This window comes from Diadema antillarum, unplaced genomic scaffold (genome assembly GCF_040938485.1).
Source record: "Diadema antillarum isolate AM-2024a unplaced genomic scaffold, OU_Dant_1.0 scf00000092, whole genome shotgun sequence".
NCBI classification, from domain to species: Eukaryota; Metazoa; Echinodermata; class Echinoidea; order Diadematoida; family Diadematidae; genus Diadema; species Diadema antillarum.
Window position 1 is genome coordinate 1 of NW_027270981.1, and position 13,655 is coordinate 13,655.

A 13,655-nucleotide genomic window follows, 5' to 3' on the forward strand; every position below is an offset into this window, starting at 1 on the left:
CGTAAACTAAAGACACACCTGCTCACAAAACAACATCGGTTCTCAAACTAAGTCTACCAACGTTGTCATTGCAACAATATGATGAAAAGAAATACCCGAGGTATTTTTCTCATTTCATTAGTGTTCTCAACATCTTGTGGGAAAATTATCTTTTTGTTTTTAATTGGATAAAGAATGATGCCTTTGATGTGTGAATTTTCCCAAAGATAGTTTCAAAGAGCAATTCCTTGCCATGTTTGAGTTGGCCTTGATTGGTAAAATAAAAAAAAAAAGAAGAAAGAACTGCAGAGCCAACATCAAAATTAGACCTAAAATTAATAAGAAAATCATGGAATGTTTCAGTTCCATATGTTTTCATCAGTGATAGCAGCAGCCATATAAATTTGATGAGGTAATGATATCATGGGCTCAAATCTTCAAGAAAGCTTCATTGAAAAAAAAAAAAAACTTGGTATAGTTTGTATCAATTTTTTTCTTTTTTTTTTGTGGGGGGGGGGGGGGCAGGAGGGGTAATGGAATAACTAATCTTTTCCTCCTCTTCTTTTTGTTTCCCCTTTTTTTTTAAATGAAGGGTGAAGGGGAGAGCTGTAGTTGTTAGATTATAAATCAGACCCTTTATTTTCATATTTTTATGCACAAACCAATGGGAGAGTTGTGAGTTGAGGATGTCCTCATCTTAATTTATATGCACATACGGTTGTCACCAATATCACCACACAATGAAAACATGTGGTGTAATATTAGAATTCCATAACTGTGTTACTAAAATAACATGGTTTTGGGGGTTGCAATGCAACCAAATTTTCAGAAATTTTACAGTATAAACAGAAGTAACAAATTTTTTTCCCTAGCTTTGGGTCACAATCAAATTGGAGAAATTAGCCTGATTTTCTGCAAAAAGCTGTGAAGCTGTCTAGTGACAACAGTTACTGCAAAAAAAATTGAGATTTTATATCCCACAATGCACCATGCATGTGGCTCCTTGCAATGTTTACCATGCTGTGGTATGTCACAGAATATTGAATTCAAGCATACCATTCATAACATGTGTGGGGTCAGCTCTTCACAAATAATTGCACCTAAAATCTTATTTATTTTTTTATTTTTTTCAGAGGGAACGCTGAATCAAAAAGTCGCAAACCATATCGCGACCAAAATTTCAAAATTTTTGCAGCGAAAATGGCACTACTGTTTATTAGCACACAGTGGGTACCTCTTTGTTGACAAGAACCTATCATTCTCTTTCTTCATTTTCTCATAGCTATTATTCAAGACAATAACTATAGCACTGGCAGGATAGATGCCTCTTGCAAGTAATACAAAATATTGACAACACTCACGAGGAAAATGTCTTGTAGTCTAGCGTATCCGTCCCTTTGGGCCCGAAGAAGTACCGCAGGAGAGTGGTCTCGTTAATCTTCAGCTTCAGTGAGGACAAGATCAAAAGGAAACCGCTCGTTAGTGAAACAATTTCCACAGGGAGTGAAGCAGAACAAAGCAAATGAAAAATTTATAACGTAATGCATGTCAAATACTTCTGAAACAATGAATTCGGTCATGGAAATATGTGAAAGGGACACAATGGGAAATGACTTAATTTCATAAAGTTGATGGATTTGCAGGAAGATGAAAAAGAGAAAACATAGCTGGGAGGACACTATTTTTACAAGCAGGGTGGCCCACAATGTGAAATTTTGGCATATTGCGTGGAAGCACGCCAAATCAGAAAATCATCTCGATAATGTGTGTGAATGTATAGCTTAAAGCACACATGACTCACATTAATACTTCTGCAGCCAGGTTCTTGAAGATCTCTGGTGATATTTTAGCATAATTTTTTACCACTTGACTACTACAGTGTATGAGCTGTATTCCAATTTAAAAATCATGAAATTTTTCTTTGTTTTGTTTACTGACATATTTGCAATTTTTTGTTCATTTCATCATGTTACAAATTTTAGGCAGGGCGCTTTAAATAGAATGCTGAGTGTTTCTGGGTTTTTAGGCTGTTGCTGTATCACCCTAAAAACCATCACGGACCACCCTGCATATTAAAGTCACATCAGGAGGAAGTCATGAGGACAACTGTGTACATGTGATGCGTGGGTGAAAGATGGACTAACTATCACTATCACTAACCAGTCTGGTATCAACTTTTCACAAAGTTTGACTCATAGAGCTAATACACTCCTCCTTCAGCTCCTCAGCTATCATCTTAAAAAAAAAAAAAGCTTCTCGAGCTGCACACTACACTTGCTCATTCTGTCTTTCTTGCACCCAAACCTCCTCTCCATTTTACTCCCCCCCCCCCCCCCCCCCCCCATCAGAATATCATTGTGGTATGGCTGCCTATGAAAGTGCATAGACGTGACATATTGTTCAAAACCCCCCGGCAGGTGGAAGTAGAGCAAAAGAATGGTACGCATTCTCTCTGATAACAGGCCGAGGTATATCCTTTCATCTGCAGCGTGCTATTTTTAGTGGAAACACGACGAACAGATTACGTCGGCTGCTTCAAGGTTCAAGTTCAGCTGCTGAAGACTCTTCTGAGAAAATTGCTATAAATGATCATAGAGAAGTATTTTTGAACCCAAGATGGCACAGATGGGGTTGTCTGGCTTTATACCCATTCAACTGCCTCTGAGGTTGTTTGAACAGTTTGATGACTTTGCTGTTTACGGATTTCATCAGCAGAATTTTGACAGCTGCCAATTAAAAGTACACATGAGACCTCTTCAGATGATGGAATAGACTAAGGGTGAAATGAAGGGCATTCCAGCCAGCTTGTTACAGTTCCCTTGTATAAAACAATTAACAAGAAATTGCAGTGAGATATTTGATGACATACCCTCTCCTTCTCACCATACCACGGCATGATGATACGTTCATGTACAAGGTAAACATATTTGAAATGAATATAATACAGTTGCTTCGTCATACATTCAAACCTGTCTGTAGCGGCCACCCAAGGGAGACGAAAAAAGTGGCCATTATAGACAGGTGGCCGCTAGGACAGGTTTGACTGTATATGGATTTGTCCGCTACCTCATTAAAGGGAGATAGCATTTGCATTGTGCGCAGTTGACAACTCAAACAGCACCTTTTCCTGAGTTTGAAAGCTCTAATTCAGAAGCGCAAAAAACACTTTGATGAGCTTTTAAACCACCCGATGCAACCTTCCACTATCTTCAGGCACAGCTAAGGTCTGTTATTTCTCTACGTAAAAATAGCAAAATTAGTCACAAAATTCACTTCCCTCACAAATTCCACAACATCAAAGAGTTAATCTGCATACCAATTCGTACCCCCAAGTCACTGCTTAAACTAACAAATGTTAGACAGCAACATAAAACAGCTGCACATGTATTCTGATAAACGATCTAACCACATGCCAAGAAATACAAATGACACATCATTACATCCATACGCCCATGTACAGACCAACACCTTTAACAATTGTTAGTCCCTTCGACTAGTGCACTTATCAACTCACAATACATGTGACAAGCCATCTAGATTTATCTGTAAAAAATATCAACTTAAAAAAAATACCAATGCAAATACTATGTAGATGGAATAAATTGATGCACTGAAAATTATACTGTTGATCATTGCAAAATGACAATTTGACAGATGGACTTTTACTATTGATAGAAAGACAAAATGAATTTGAAAGTTCTCAAGTCTTGAACCGAAACTACTTTCCTTACACATAGCAGATGGTAATACTTTGATAAATAAGTTTGTATGTTTTTGTTTGTTTGTTTGTTAAAGAAAATGCTTTAGGTACTGGTTGAAGATTACAAACGACACACATCACTGTTTCTACATGACATCAATTCTCTCAATCATATTTGATACAAAAACACTGTCAGAAAAAAAAAGGACAAACAGAATATTACAAACAAGTCTGATATGTTCTTCAACGCAAGTCTTACTGCTTTCTTCAATAAGTCTTGATATTTCTATACCCTTCCATGTCTGTGAATCTAAACATGTGAAAGAGTAAAATGCGTATGACATGTTCCTGGATTGCCAAATTTGATCAATGTTCTTGTTTTGACCAGCATCATACAGGATTAATCCACTCCATTTGATTTCCATCAGGTGCATGAGCATCCTATATCGAATAACTGAATGCACTTACTGGATTACACCAGGAAATCTGTCTGGTCATGAATGAAACACGGTGTGAACCACTTTTGCGTTACTTTTTCTAATGCATGCTATGGATGACTGCATTTACGATATCATACATAATGAGTACATGTACTGTAAAAGTGGACATTCTTGTGCGATCAATTTTTCATGCTTGGCCAGGTATGATGAATTTTCATGTTTTCAATTTCATGGATGCTTACAAAAAATGAGTGAGCACTTCAAACAAGTCACAGCTGCCGCAGCAATTAAGAGGCAACTGGTTTGAATCATAAATTCATGTGGTTTTATTTTTGTGCTAGTTGAATGTCACACCAAATGGCCAAATATTTGCACATCACAAAAAATGTCCACTTACACAGTATACCATATAAAACTGGTGAGAGCTGATGTGTATCTACAACTTTCTTTCTACAGCTGTGTTAGGGATGGCATCACTACAGCAATTGATGCGGTTACCAGGCAACCGTTGGATTGCAGAGTTAGAGGCGGGTTGGTTTAGTATTCACATTTTTTCTTCTTCAAAACTTCCAGGTATGTATCATATTAGTATGTACTAATTCTGACTACAGAATACAGCTGAACCATGGCATATATACAATCAATGGGTGTTAGCTTTGCCCTGTAATAACCCCCTAAAATGTAAAAATCAAACCCTTGGCAAAGACTTGGAAAACTATTTTAAAAAAAAAGAAAAGATGAATGTTGTTGCTTTTGCATCATAATCATATTAAAGAGATATACCATATATCAATATGAGTAGAGATTATACTTAAGGCAACAACACTGCACTAAGACTAACATATCACAATCCCATTCAGTAAGGTCACAGAGTTTACCTCCCTAGTGAGGCTAATGAATAAGAAGCCTACACAGACCCCCCCCCCCAAAAAAAAAAAACAAAAAAAAAGAAGAAGAAGAAAAAAAAAAGACGATAACCACCCTGAAAAGATTACTTTTTCTTTTGCTAATGAGAAAAACCCAAGTCCTAATTGGTAGTTTAAGAACTAAAAATCTTCACCAAATTTACAGTTTTTACTTATTTCTTCTTCTTTTTTTTTTTTACAGGGACAGGTTTCAGAAGGCACAACACTATTTGCATAGGCACCCTTCAGAACACAAGTATATACAGTTTCTCTTGACATACTGTGGAATTATCCCAACCATACTAGACATGATTGATGGAATGCCTCATTCCATGTCTTATATTTCTACTAGTAGTAGTTCATGAAACTAGCAAAGATCCCAAGTTTCTCTGCAGTATGAATCTAATTTTTTGCTTTCATATCATGTTTAAAGTACACATCATAAAGTCATTAAGTTTGTACGAACAATTATGTACTTGGTAGTCACATCAAATAAAGAGTTTTGAATTCATCTGCAAGAAGAACAAATACCCTTCATTTTTATATCAAACAACCTTGAGGGGAAAAGGTTTAAGGTGTATAAAAAAATAAATGCATACTGACTAAAACAATTCTTGAAATGTATCAACATTATTCTGTTGCTCATAGAAAAGTCCATGCTATTTTCACTGTTTATTTATTTTTTGTTGTTGTTGCTAGAATTGATGATAACATTAAAACATAACACTTGGGGAAGAAATCAGTTAATGTATTGATAGCTTATAAGTTTTCACAAGAGGTATCCCTATTGATTTTTGATTTTTGCGTAAAGACATGGTGGGTTATTAAAGCAACGATCTCCATGATGAGGGAGACTGATATAAAAGGTTGTCAGCTGAAAACCAGAAGGGCACAATCAACTTTCATGAAATAAGAAGGTTATTTAATTAAAAGGGGGTGGATTTATATGCACTGTTCCTAATATCTGATAAAATAGCGTCCTTGTGGTTTTGATTTTTTACGTTTTACTGAAAATGAAAATGAAAATTTGACCACATATGGTAATAAAGAGATCGAGCTCTACAATGTGATAACACTAATTATATACCACCCCCACCCCCCACCCCCGCACTGCAATAATGGCCTTCTTGCTCTCAGCAGAAGAAGTAAGCTACTGGTGTATGAGCCAGGGAGTTAGCAATATCTCCCATTCTGTGTCAATGGGGAGAAGAAAAACTATTCAACTAATCTGAATAATAAATAGAAGGGCAATGTATGGACCAGAAAAAAAAAAGATACAAGTACTCAGACAGCCCAGCTCTAGGAGAAGGTTGTCCATGTACATGACATCAATTAGCCACTGTGATTTTCTTCAGTGATTTATCTTTTGTATAATATCTTTAAGTGCGGGAAGGAAAGGGAATATGTGGTGTGTGATTGACTATTAAGATACTGGGATCTTGGGTACAGCCACAACATTTAGAAGAAGCACAACATTGTCAAAACGGAATACATGATCATACAGCTAGGCGAGGACTCTAGTTGGTAGTGTCGGCATAACTGTGTGCATGGGTATCAAAAATGAGGGGGGGGGGTGGGAGGAGGAGGGGACGCAGGGTGTGACGCTACTCACTATCTCTTGTATGGCATTAAATAACAATAATTTGACACCAGGGTGGTGAGGTTAAACAATAGGGACAGGATAAAAATGGCATATATTCATGCACACGTCAATACATACATAAATACATAACATCGTTGAATGTCAAATTGGGATGGGAGAGGACAAATCCTACAACATATGGGACTGGGGAGAGACGGGGGTGGGTGGTGGGTGGATGTTGGCAGTTGGATGGGGGTTGGTAAAGAAGGGACAGTGCATCATAATTTGTCTACTTTATGCTCTTTTTGTCTATCATGCCACTATGGGGTGGGGTCACAAAAGGGGTAAAAGGCAAAGATGCAAAGAATTGGTACTTCATCCCACACAGGTGATTTCAAGAAATCTGTCAACGGCACAGCATTCGGTGGGTAACCAGAGCTCTGGGGATGGTATGAGCAAAAATAAAAAAACAGGAAGACACATTAAGAGTGCCAAGCAGTGAGAACGCGGACAGGCAGAGCAACCAAATCATCCAAAAACATGATGCTGGTTTACATTCGTTTGGGACACAGGTCTAAGGCTGGAAAAGAGAAAACATTACAAAGGAGATACAGACACACATGTACAAGTGGAACACACAAGAGAGATTGCACATGTCTGTAGAAACATTGTGTCTGTGCACATGAGACATACAGATACAAGGCAAGCAAAGAAAATTAAAAAAATTCGCAGAAGGTGTGGCATGATATACGAGAGAGACAGAGATAGATAGATAGATAGATAGAAAAATAGATAGATAGATAGATAGATAGATAGATAGATAGAAAAATAGATAGATAGATAGACAGACAAATAGATAGATAGATATATAGATAGATAGATAGATAGATAGATAGATAGATAGATTGATAGATAGATAGAAAAATAGATAGATAGACAGACAAAACTAGAAATGTCGCTACAGCGACTGGTTATACCCCCGCCAAACAACATTTCATAAGCTTTGGTCAAAACAACATTTCATAAGCTTTGGTCAAAAAACTGAGGAAGTAGTTAAATCCGCAAGATCTTTCCTTGATCTTCTGCCATTAATATGCCATTACCATGGCAACGTACTTTCGGGTACTGTCGTAAAATGCGTCTTGCACATCTACAACCAAAGGCACACATCTGCACCAAGTTTCATGGAAATTGGGCAAAAACTAAGGAAGTAGTTTGCAACACAAAATTTTCCATCATTTTGGCTCATAATATGTGAGCTGTTACCATGGCAACATACTTTTTGTCACTGTCAAGAAATGTGTCATGCTGACCTATATCCTAAGACAAACATTCAATATGAATTCCATGAGAATTGGAAGAACACTGATGAAGCAGTTTTGCCATGAAGCATTTTGCCCTATATTTTACCAATAACATGCCGTTACCATGGCAACGCACTTTTTGCCACTGCGGAAATATGTGTCTTGCACATTAACATATTCAGATGAACATCTGTACCTAATTTCATAAAAATTGATCAAAAACTGTGGGAGGAGTTCGCGACGCAAGATTTGTACCCATTTTTGCCCATAATATGCCGTTACCATGGCAACGTACTTTTGGGTACTGTCAAAAAATACGTCTTGCACATCTACAACCCAAGGCACACATCTGTGCCAAGTTTTATGGGAATCGGTTGAAAACTGAGGAAATAGTTTGCGACGCAAGATTTGCAACGGACCGACCGCCCGACCGACCGCCCGACCGACCGCCCGACCGTCCGCTGATTCCTATATACCCCCTTCAAACTTCGTTTGGCGGGGGTATAAAGATAGATAGATAGACAGAAAGACTGACAGATGGACAGTCAGATAGATAGATACTAGATAGACAAGTAGATAATGGACATATAGATGGATAGAAAGACAGAAAGACAAACATACAGATAAATACTATAAATGTATAGGTAAAAGATATGAGACAGACAGATAGATAGATAATTAGATTAGATAGACAGACAGACAGACAGATAGATAGACATATAGATCAGAGACTGAGAGGTAAATAAATAGAAAAAGAGATAGATAGATGGACAGATAGATAGACAGACAGGCAGAGAGATAGAAAGATAGATAGATGATAGATAAATACATACATAATTATATTGAACATATGAGATTTACATGTCCTTCAAAGCCAAAGTGCAGATGCACGGCCAATGCAAAAAGCAAGCAGCAAAGCGTCTTTCATTCCAGTTTGTGAGACCAATGTGAATGTTGCTCAAATCATGCTATAGAGAACAGGTAGACTGGCATACCAGCTGTCTCAATCATTTAACAACCCGAGATGTGTGTAATCTACGACAAGAGTACCATTTAACCCGTTGAGGATGAGTCGCAAGTATACTCGGGCTAGTGTCTATGGGAAATGCATGTTGAGGCAAAATCAGCCTGTCCTCAATGGGTTAAGTGTGACAATGGTCTTGTCCTACAACGTCATTCCATCAAAGGAAGCAAAAAGAAAACAAGTAAAAACTATATTCAAACAAAAGGAAATAAAAAGGATAAGCTGAAAATTGCTTTAATATCACGTACAAGATTTACTAGGTATATCTCAAGTTTTTTTTCTCCCCACTACACTTCCCCTATCAAGAATTTAAAAAGCCACAGAAGAGCACTCGAGTGCTTGGATTCGGCGTCAATTGTCTTGTTGTCTGAAGCTATTAGCTGTGCTTGTTGTCGACATAACATCTTCACTCGGCATCGTGAAAAAATGAGAATGACAGAATATTAATTGTGTGGTGCCACAACGCCAACATGCCGGCAGCTGCCAAGATGCTCACTCGCGTCAGCTGATGACACATGCGTGGGAAAGATCCGCCTTTCCAGGAATTTGCCCTGGTGATGACACTGTTTGTTTTGTTTTGTTTTGTTTACAAAGACTTACTCATGCTGAGACAAGAATAGAGGATCTACATGTATGTCTCATTAGTAATGGCGATCATGATGATTTTACTGTTAACTTCCACTGATGATATGTATAAAATTATGTATATATGTTTATAACTTATTTTTTTTTTTGGACACACTGGCTAATTGTAACACTAATATTTGTGGAGTTAAACATATTTTGTGACTGTGTATGTGCATGTGCATTTGTATGCATGTTTGCATGTGGGCTGTGTCTGGATATTCATGGGTGTATATGTGTTTGTGTGTGTGTGCATGTGTGCATGTGTGTGTTGGGTGGAAAGAGAGATGGATGGATAGTTCCTGGACCAAGGATTAAATATAAAGGATAGCAAACTAAAAAGTTGTTTGCTATGAGGCATCACAGTGGACTTTGAATATGAGCAACAGGGATATGGTAGAAAACATCCTTCTCTATTCTTCAATTTAATTTTGATTTGATTTGAATTGATTCACTTCACATGACCGCTGGGGGAAGTAATGAAGGCTTGTATAAGCAAGCATCCTGCTGGATCAACAGCTCTAAGTCTCATCCAAAGGACTAGATACATTAAAAAAGTGCCTTGTGTAGGCTAGCAACCGATGCAGCCAGGGGACTAGAACCAACGAGGTCCGAGGTCTCTTCTCATCTCTACACGTAGCATTCACACATACCATGCTGAAACTGAAACATGATTGTTATGACGACCACTAGAATCTCGTTTCAAATTAAGTATTCTTGCCGTGTGAATGAAAACTGGTGTCGCGGAGGGTGATTTGAATCGCAATTCCAAACGTGTTTCAAATGACAGTCTGGAGGTGTTTTCCAATCATGTTTCACCAGAACTACGCAACGAAACGACTGTGTGAAGGTAACTGAACTCATGTCATGTTTTGGGGGTGGAGATTGCAGTGACCTTCCAACCATTCCCGCAGAAAGATGGCTCAGGAGTGATTGACAGGAACTTGGCAAGAAGCCAAACCTCCCCTCCTCTTTCTGAAATTCCAAACCACAAAATCCATGAAGCCTTCCTCTGTCATGTGAACGAATGACGATTCGAATCGTAATTGCAATCGTTTTTGTAATTCAGCATTCAAATTAAGCACTCTCAGTACGTGTAAAAGCATGGATAGACCGATCCACGAAAGCTCCTTGGGCTCCAGAACCTCTACAAGGCATCTCTGCCACGCTTCATCAAATAAATTTCCTTCACCCAAACATACTGCATCTCCCTCTGAGACGTCCCTGCTTTTCTTAAAACTTCCCCATGCTACTTTCACCCTATCAGAACCTCATACTGTGAGGATAATCTACAAAACACATCTATGCAGTCTTATTCTAAACTCTTCATGGATTTAATCAACCTTCTAAGCTATTCATAAGGAATAGCATTGACGTAAAAAAACAAAATAGAGAGATGAAATTATTGCACGTAGGTATCATTCATGGTTACACTAGGTAGTAAAGGACATACAAGCTTGTTCTTTTTCTTGTGAGTTGTTACGACAACAAGATGCATGGTGGGATTGGTTTATGATTAGAAATTCTGGAGTAGATAAGATGCTTCATGAATGACATTACTCTTACAAGGTGTTCTAGTAGTAACAAGAAAAAAAAATTGAATAAAGTTGATCTGATATTGCTAGCCTTGGTGATGACTTGAGTGTGTTTTTTCATGCACAATTGCCAATACAAAAGCCTTGGTAAGTATTGAGGTACTCCCACATGATTTTTTGGACAAAATTGACACAGTGAACAAGGCAAAGGGTTAACAATAATAGACATGGCATACATGTGAAGGGGAGGAATGCTCGTCAAGCAATGCATTGTGGGTAAATATGACTGATAGTGGTTAGTGGTGCATGCACAGCAAACACAATGAACGTGGGGGGGGGGGCAAGGATGTGGATAGTGCTTCGATGTATGAATGAATCACAGTCACATCGGCTGATGATGACCGCTCAATGGAAATGCCAAAATGACCAGTGACCAATACTACAAGTCTGACCGCACAATGGATGAGTCGACGGTGAAATACTGTATCTCCATACTGATATGTCATTTCAATGTCTTGTGCAGAGCAACATGTCATTGCTCTACAGGTTGTAAAAGATATCTGAACAGACTGTACACACACACATGAAATGTTTCTTGATGATTCTAGCATCATGGTGCTCTAAAAACATCACATCATATATCAGGGATGATGAAAGGAAAATTTGATGGCTGCAGTAATGTCCAGCTTCTCTTTTACTCAAGAGGATGGCTTGATAAACATATAAATTACGAATGAAAAACAAATCTATTCCATCATTCATCTCACACACATGACACTTTAACACTTGGGCTGACAATGAAAGATGGCTCAAAAATGACAATCACAAAACTGTGTCATTACTCAATACTAAAAAAAACCACTAAATCATATGCTGTAAAAGCGGTTATTTTCACGTGACTAATTTTTCACGCTTGGCAGGGTAAGAAGAGTTTTGCATGTTTTTAATTCCGCAGAATCAAGACATCATCTACTAGAACATATGGCAAGCAAAAATATTCATGTGCTTTTATCTTCGCGCTAGTTTCGGGTTGCGCGAAATGCGCGAAAATTTCAACACCGAGAAAATTTCCACTTTTACAGTAATATCAACACCAGCACTATGATGATGAAACTCAAATGCTTGCTAATCTCATAACTCTTTCTGACAATCCCCGCTACAAAAGGATCTTTGCTGTTGTTTTTCTTACCAATCACATTTGTCAATTTACAAGGTTAGCTTCAACATGGGCTACAGAATTTTGAAAATGGCAATACATGTGCAATTTATGTATTTATGTATTTATGTATTTATGTATTTATGTATTTATGTATTTATGTATTTATTTATCACTTCTGCTGCTTAGAAAAAAAAGTATATCTTTGCTTAGCCAAATCAATACTAGCTCTGTTTCATTTTCCTTCTGAAAAAAAAAATGTCAAAGATGATACTATGCATAGTTTAAGAAATAATTACACTAACACCAATACTGTCAGGCAATATCAACAAAGTTGAGCAAGGATTTTTTTTTTTTTTTTTTTTTTTTTGGGGGGGGGAATGGGTGTGGATGGGTAAAAGAAATTATACCAATGATGTGAAATGATGACATGATGACATTTTCTCGGCAAAAACGAGTAATCTAGAGGCAGTAAACTCTTCTCTGGGTGAAGTGTCTTTAGGACAATATCAATATTTCTCTCAACATGATGTAGTATACAAATCATACCATATGAAGCATTTGTAGAATTCAAAAAAAAAAAATCAACTGGTGCATGAGAAAATTTCACACCGGTTCTTGTATACTAAGCTAAGATTGATAGGAACATTGACATCATAATGGTAACGCTTTCTGATTCTCGCTAGACAATACTGATCAGAAAAGAAACTAAACATTCAACAGGATTGGTGCAAATCCCCTGTACGACTGCTGGGACAGAATTTTAAGATATTTCTTTAATACACATGTAGATAACAACTTTAATCAGTTGCAAGATAGCACAGATTTTTAAAATTTTCAGGGAAGCTTGGTACTGTTAAAAAGAAGAAGAAGAAGTCATCAACATTGTTACTATACAACAATCCAACTAATCCACAAAAGCTTTGTACTTCAAGGTACTTTGTGCTGGTGCTCTACAGTCAAGAAAATACAATAAATGAAGGGTATTGTGACCTTTAATGTGCTGCAAGAGAAGAGTTTACACATAAAAGTCTACTTTACACTAGGCTTCCCACAAAGAAAAAAAAAAGAATCATATTACAGATACTCAAACTGATCAATGAGGGAAGGTGTAGGGTAAAAAAGAAACTCATATGGGTTGATAATGAACACACAACTGACATCTCTACCATACTCATTGTAATCTAATGGTTTGGTTACATCTTTTCCACTTGTTTGTTTGTTTGTTTGTTTTTGCTTTTTTTTTTAAGTCACATCTGTCAGCATGTGCAACAATGATCGAAATGACAAATTGAAAGAAAATGGACACAGGAATTTGACTGAAAAGACTGCTTTATATTCAGGGTTTTGTTGTGCTTTTTTTTTTTACTACAGTGAGTACACTGTAAGAAGATGAAAGACTTCAC

General features: G+C 37.4%; 1 protein-coding gene across 1 annotated transcript in view; it reads right to left on the reverse strand.

The window, feature by feature from the left end:
- Nucleotides 1-1,340: 1,340 nt before the first annotated feature.
- Nucleotides 1,341-13,655, reverse strand: part of LOC139718277 (calcium uptake protein 3, mitochondrial-like) — a gene marked incomplete at its 3' end in the record, with an annotated part of 161,084 nt that continues 148,769 nt past the window's right edge. The window contains exon 9 of the mRNA XM_071629761.1: nucleotides 1,341-1,423. Within this exon, the coding sequence (XP_071485862.1) occupies nucleotides 1,341-1,423 (83 nt within the window). The remainder of the gene's footprint in view (nucleotides 1,424-13,655) is intronic.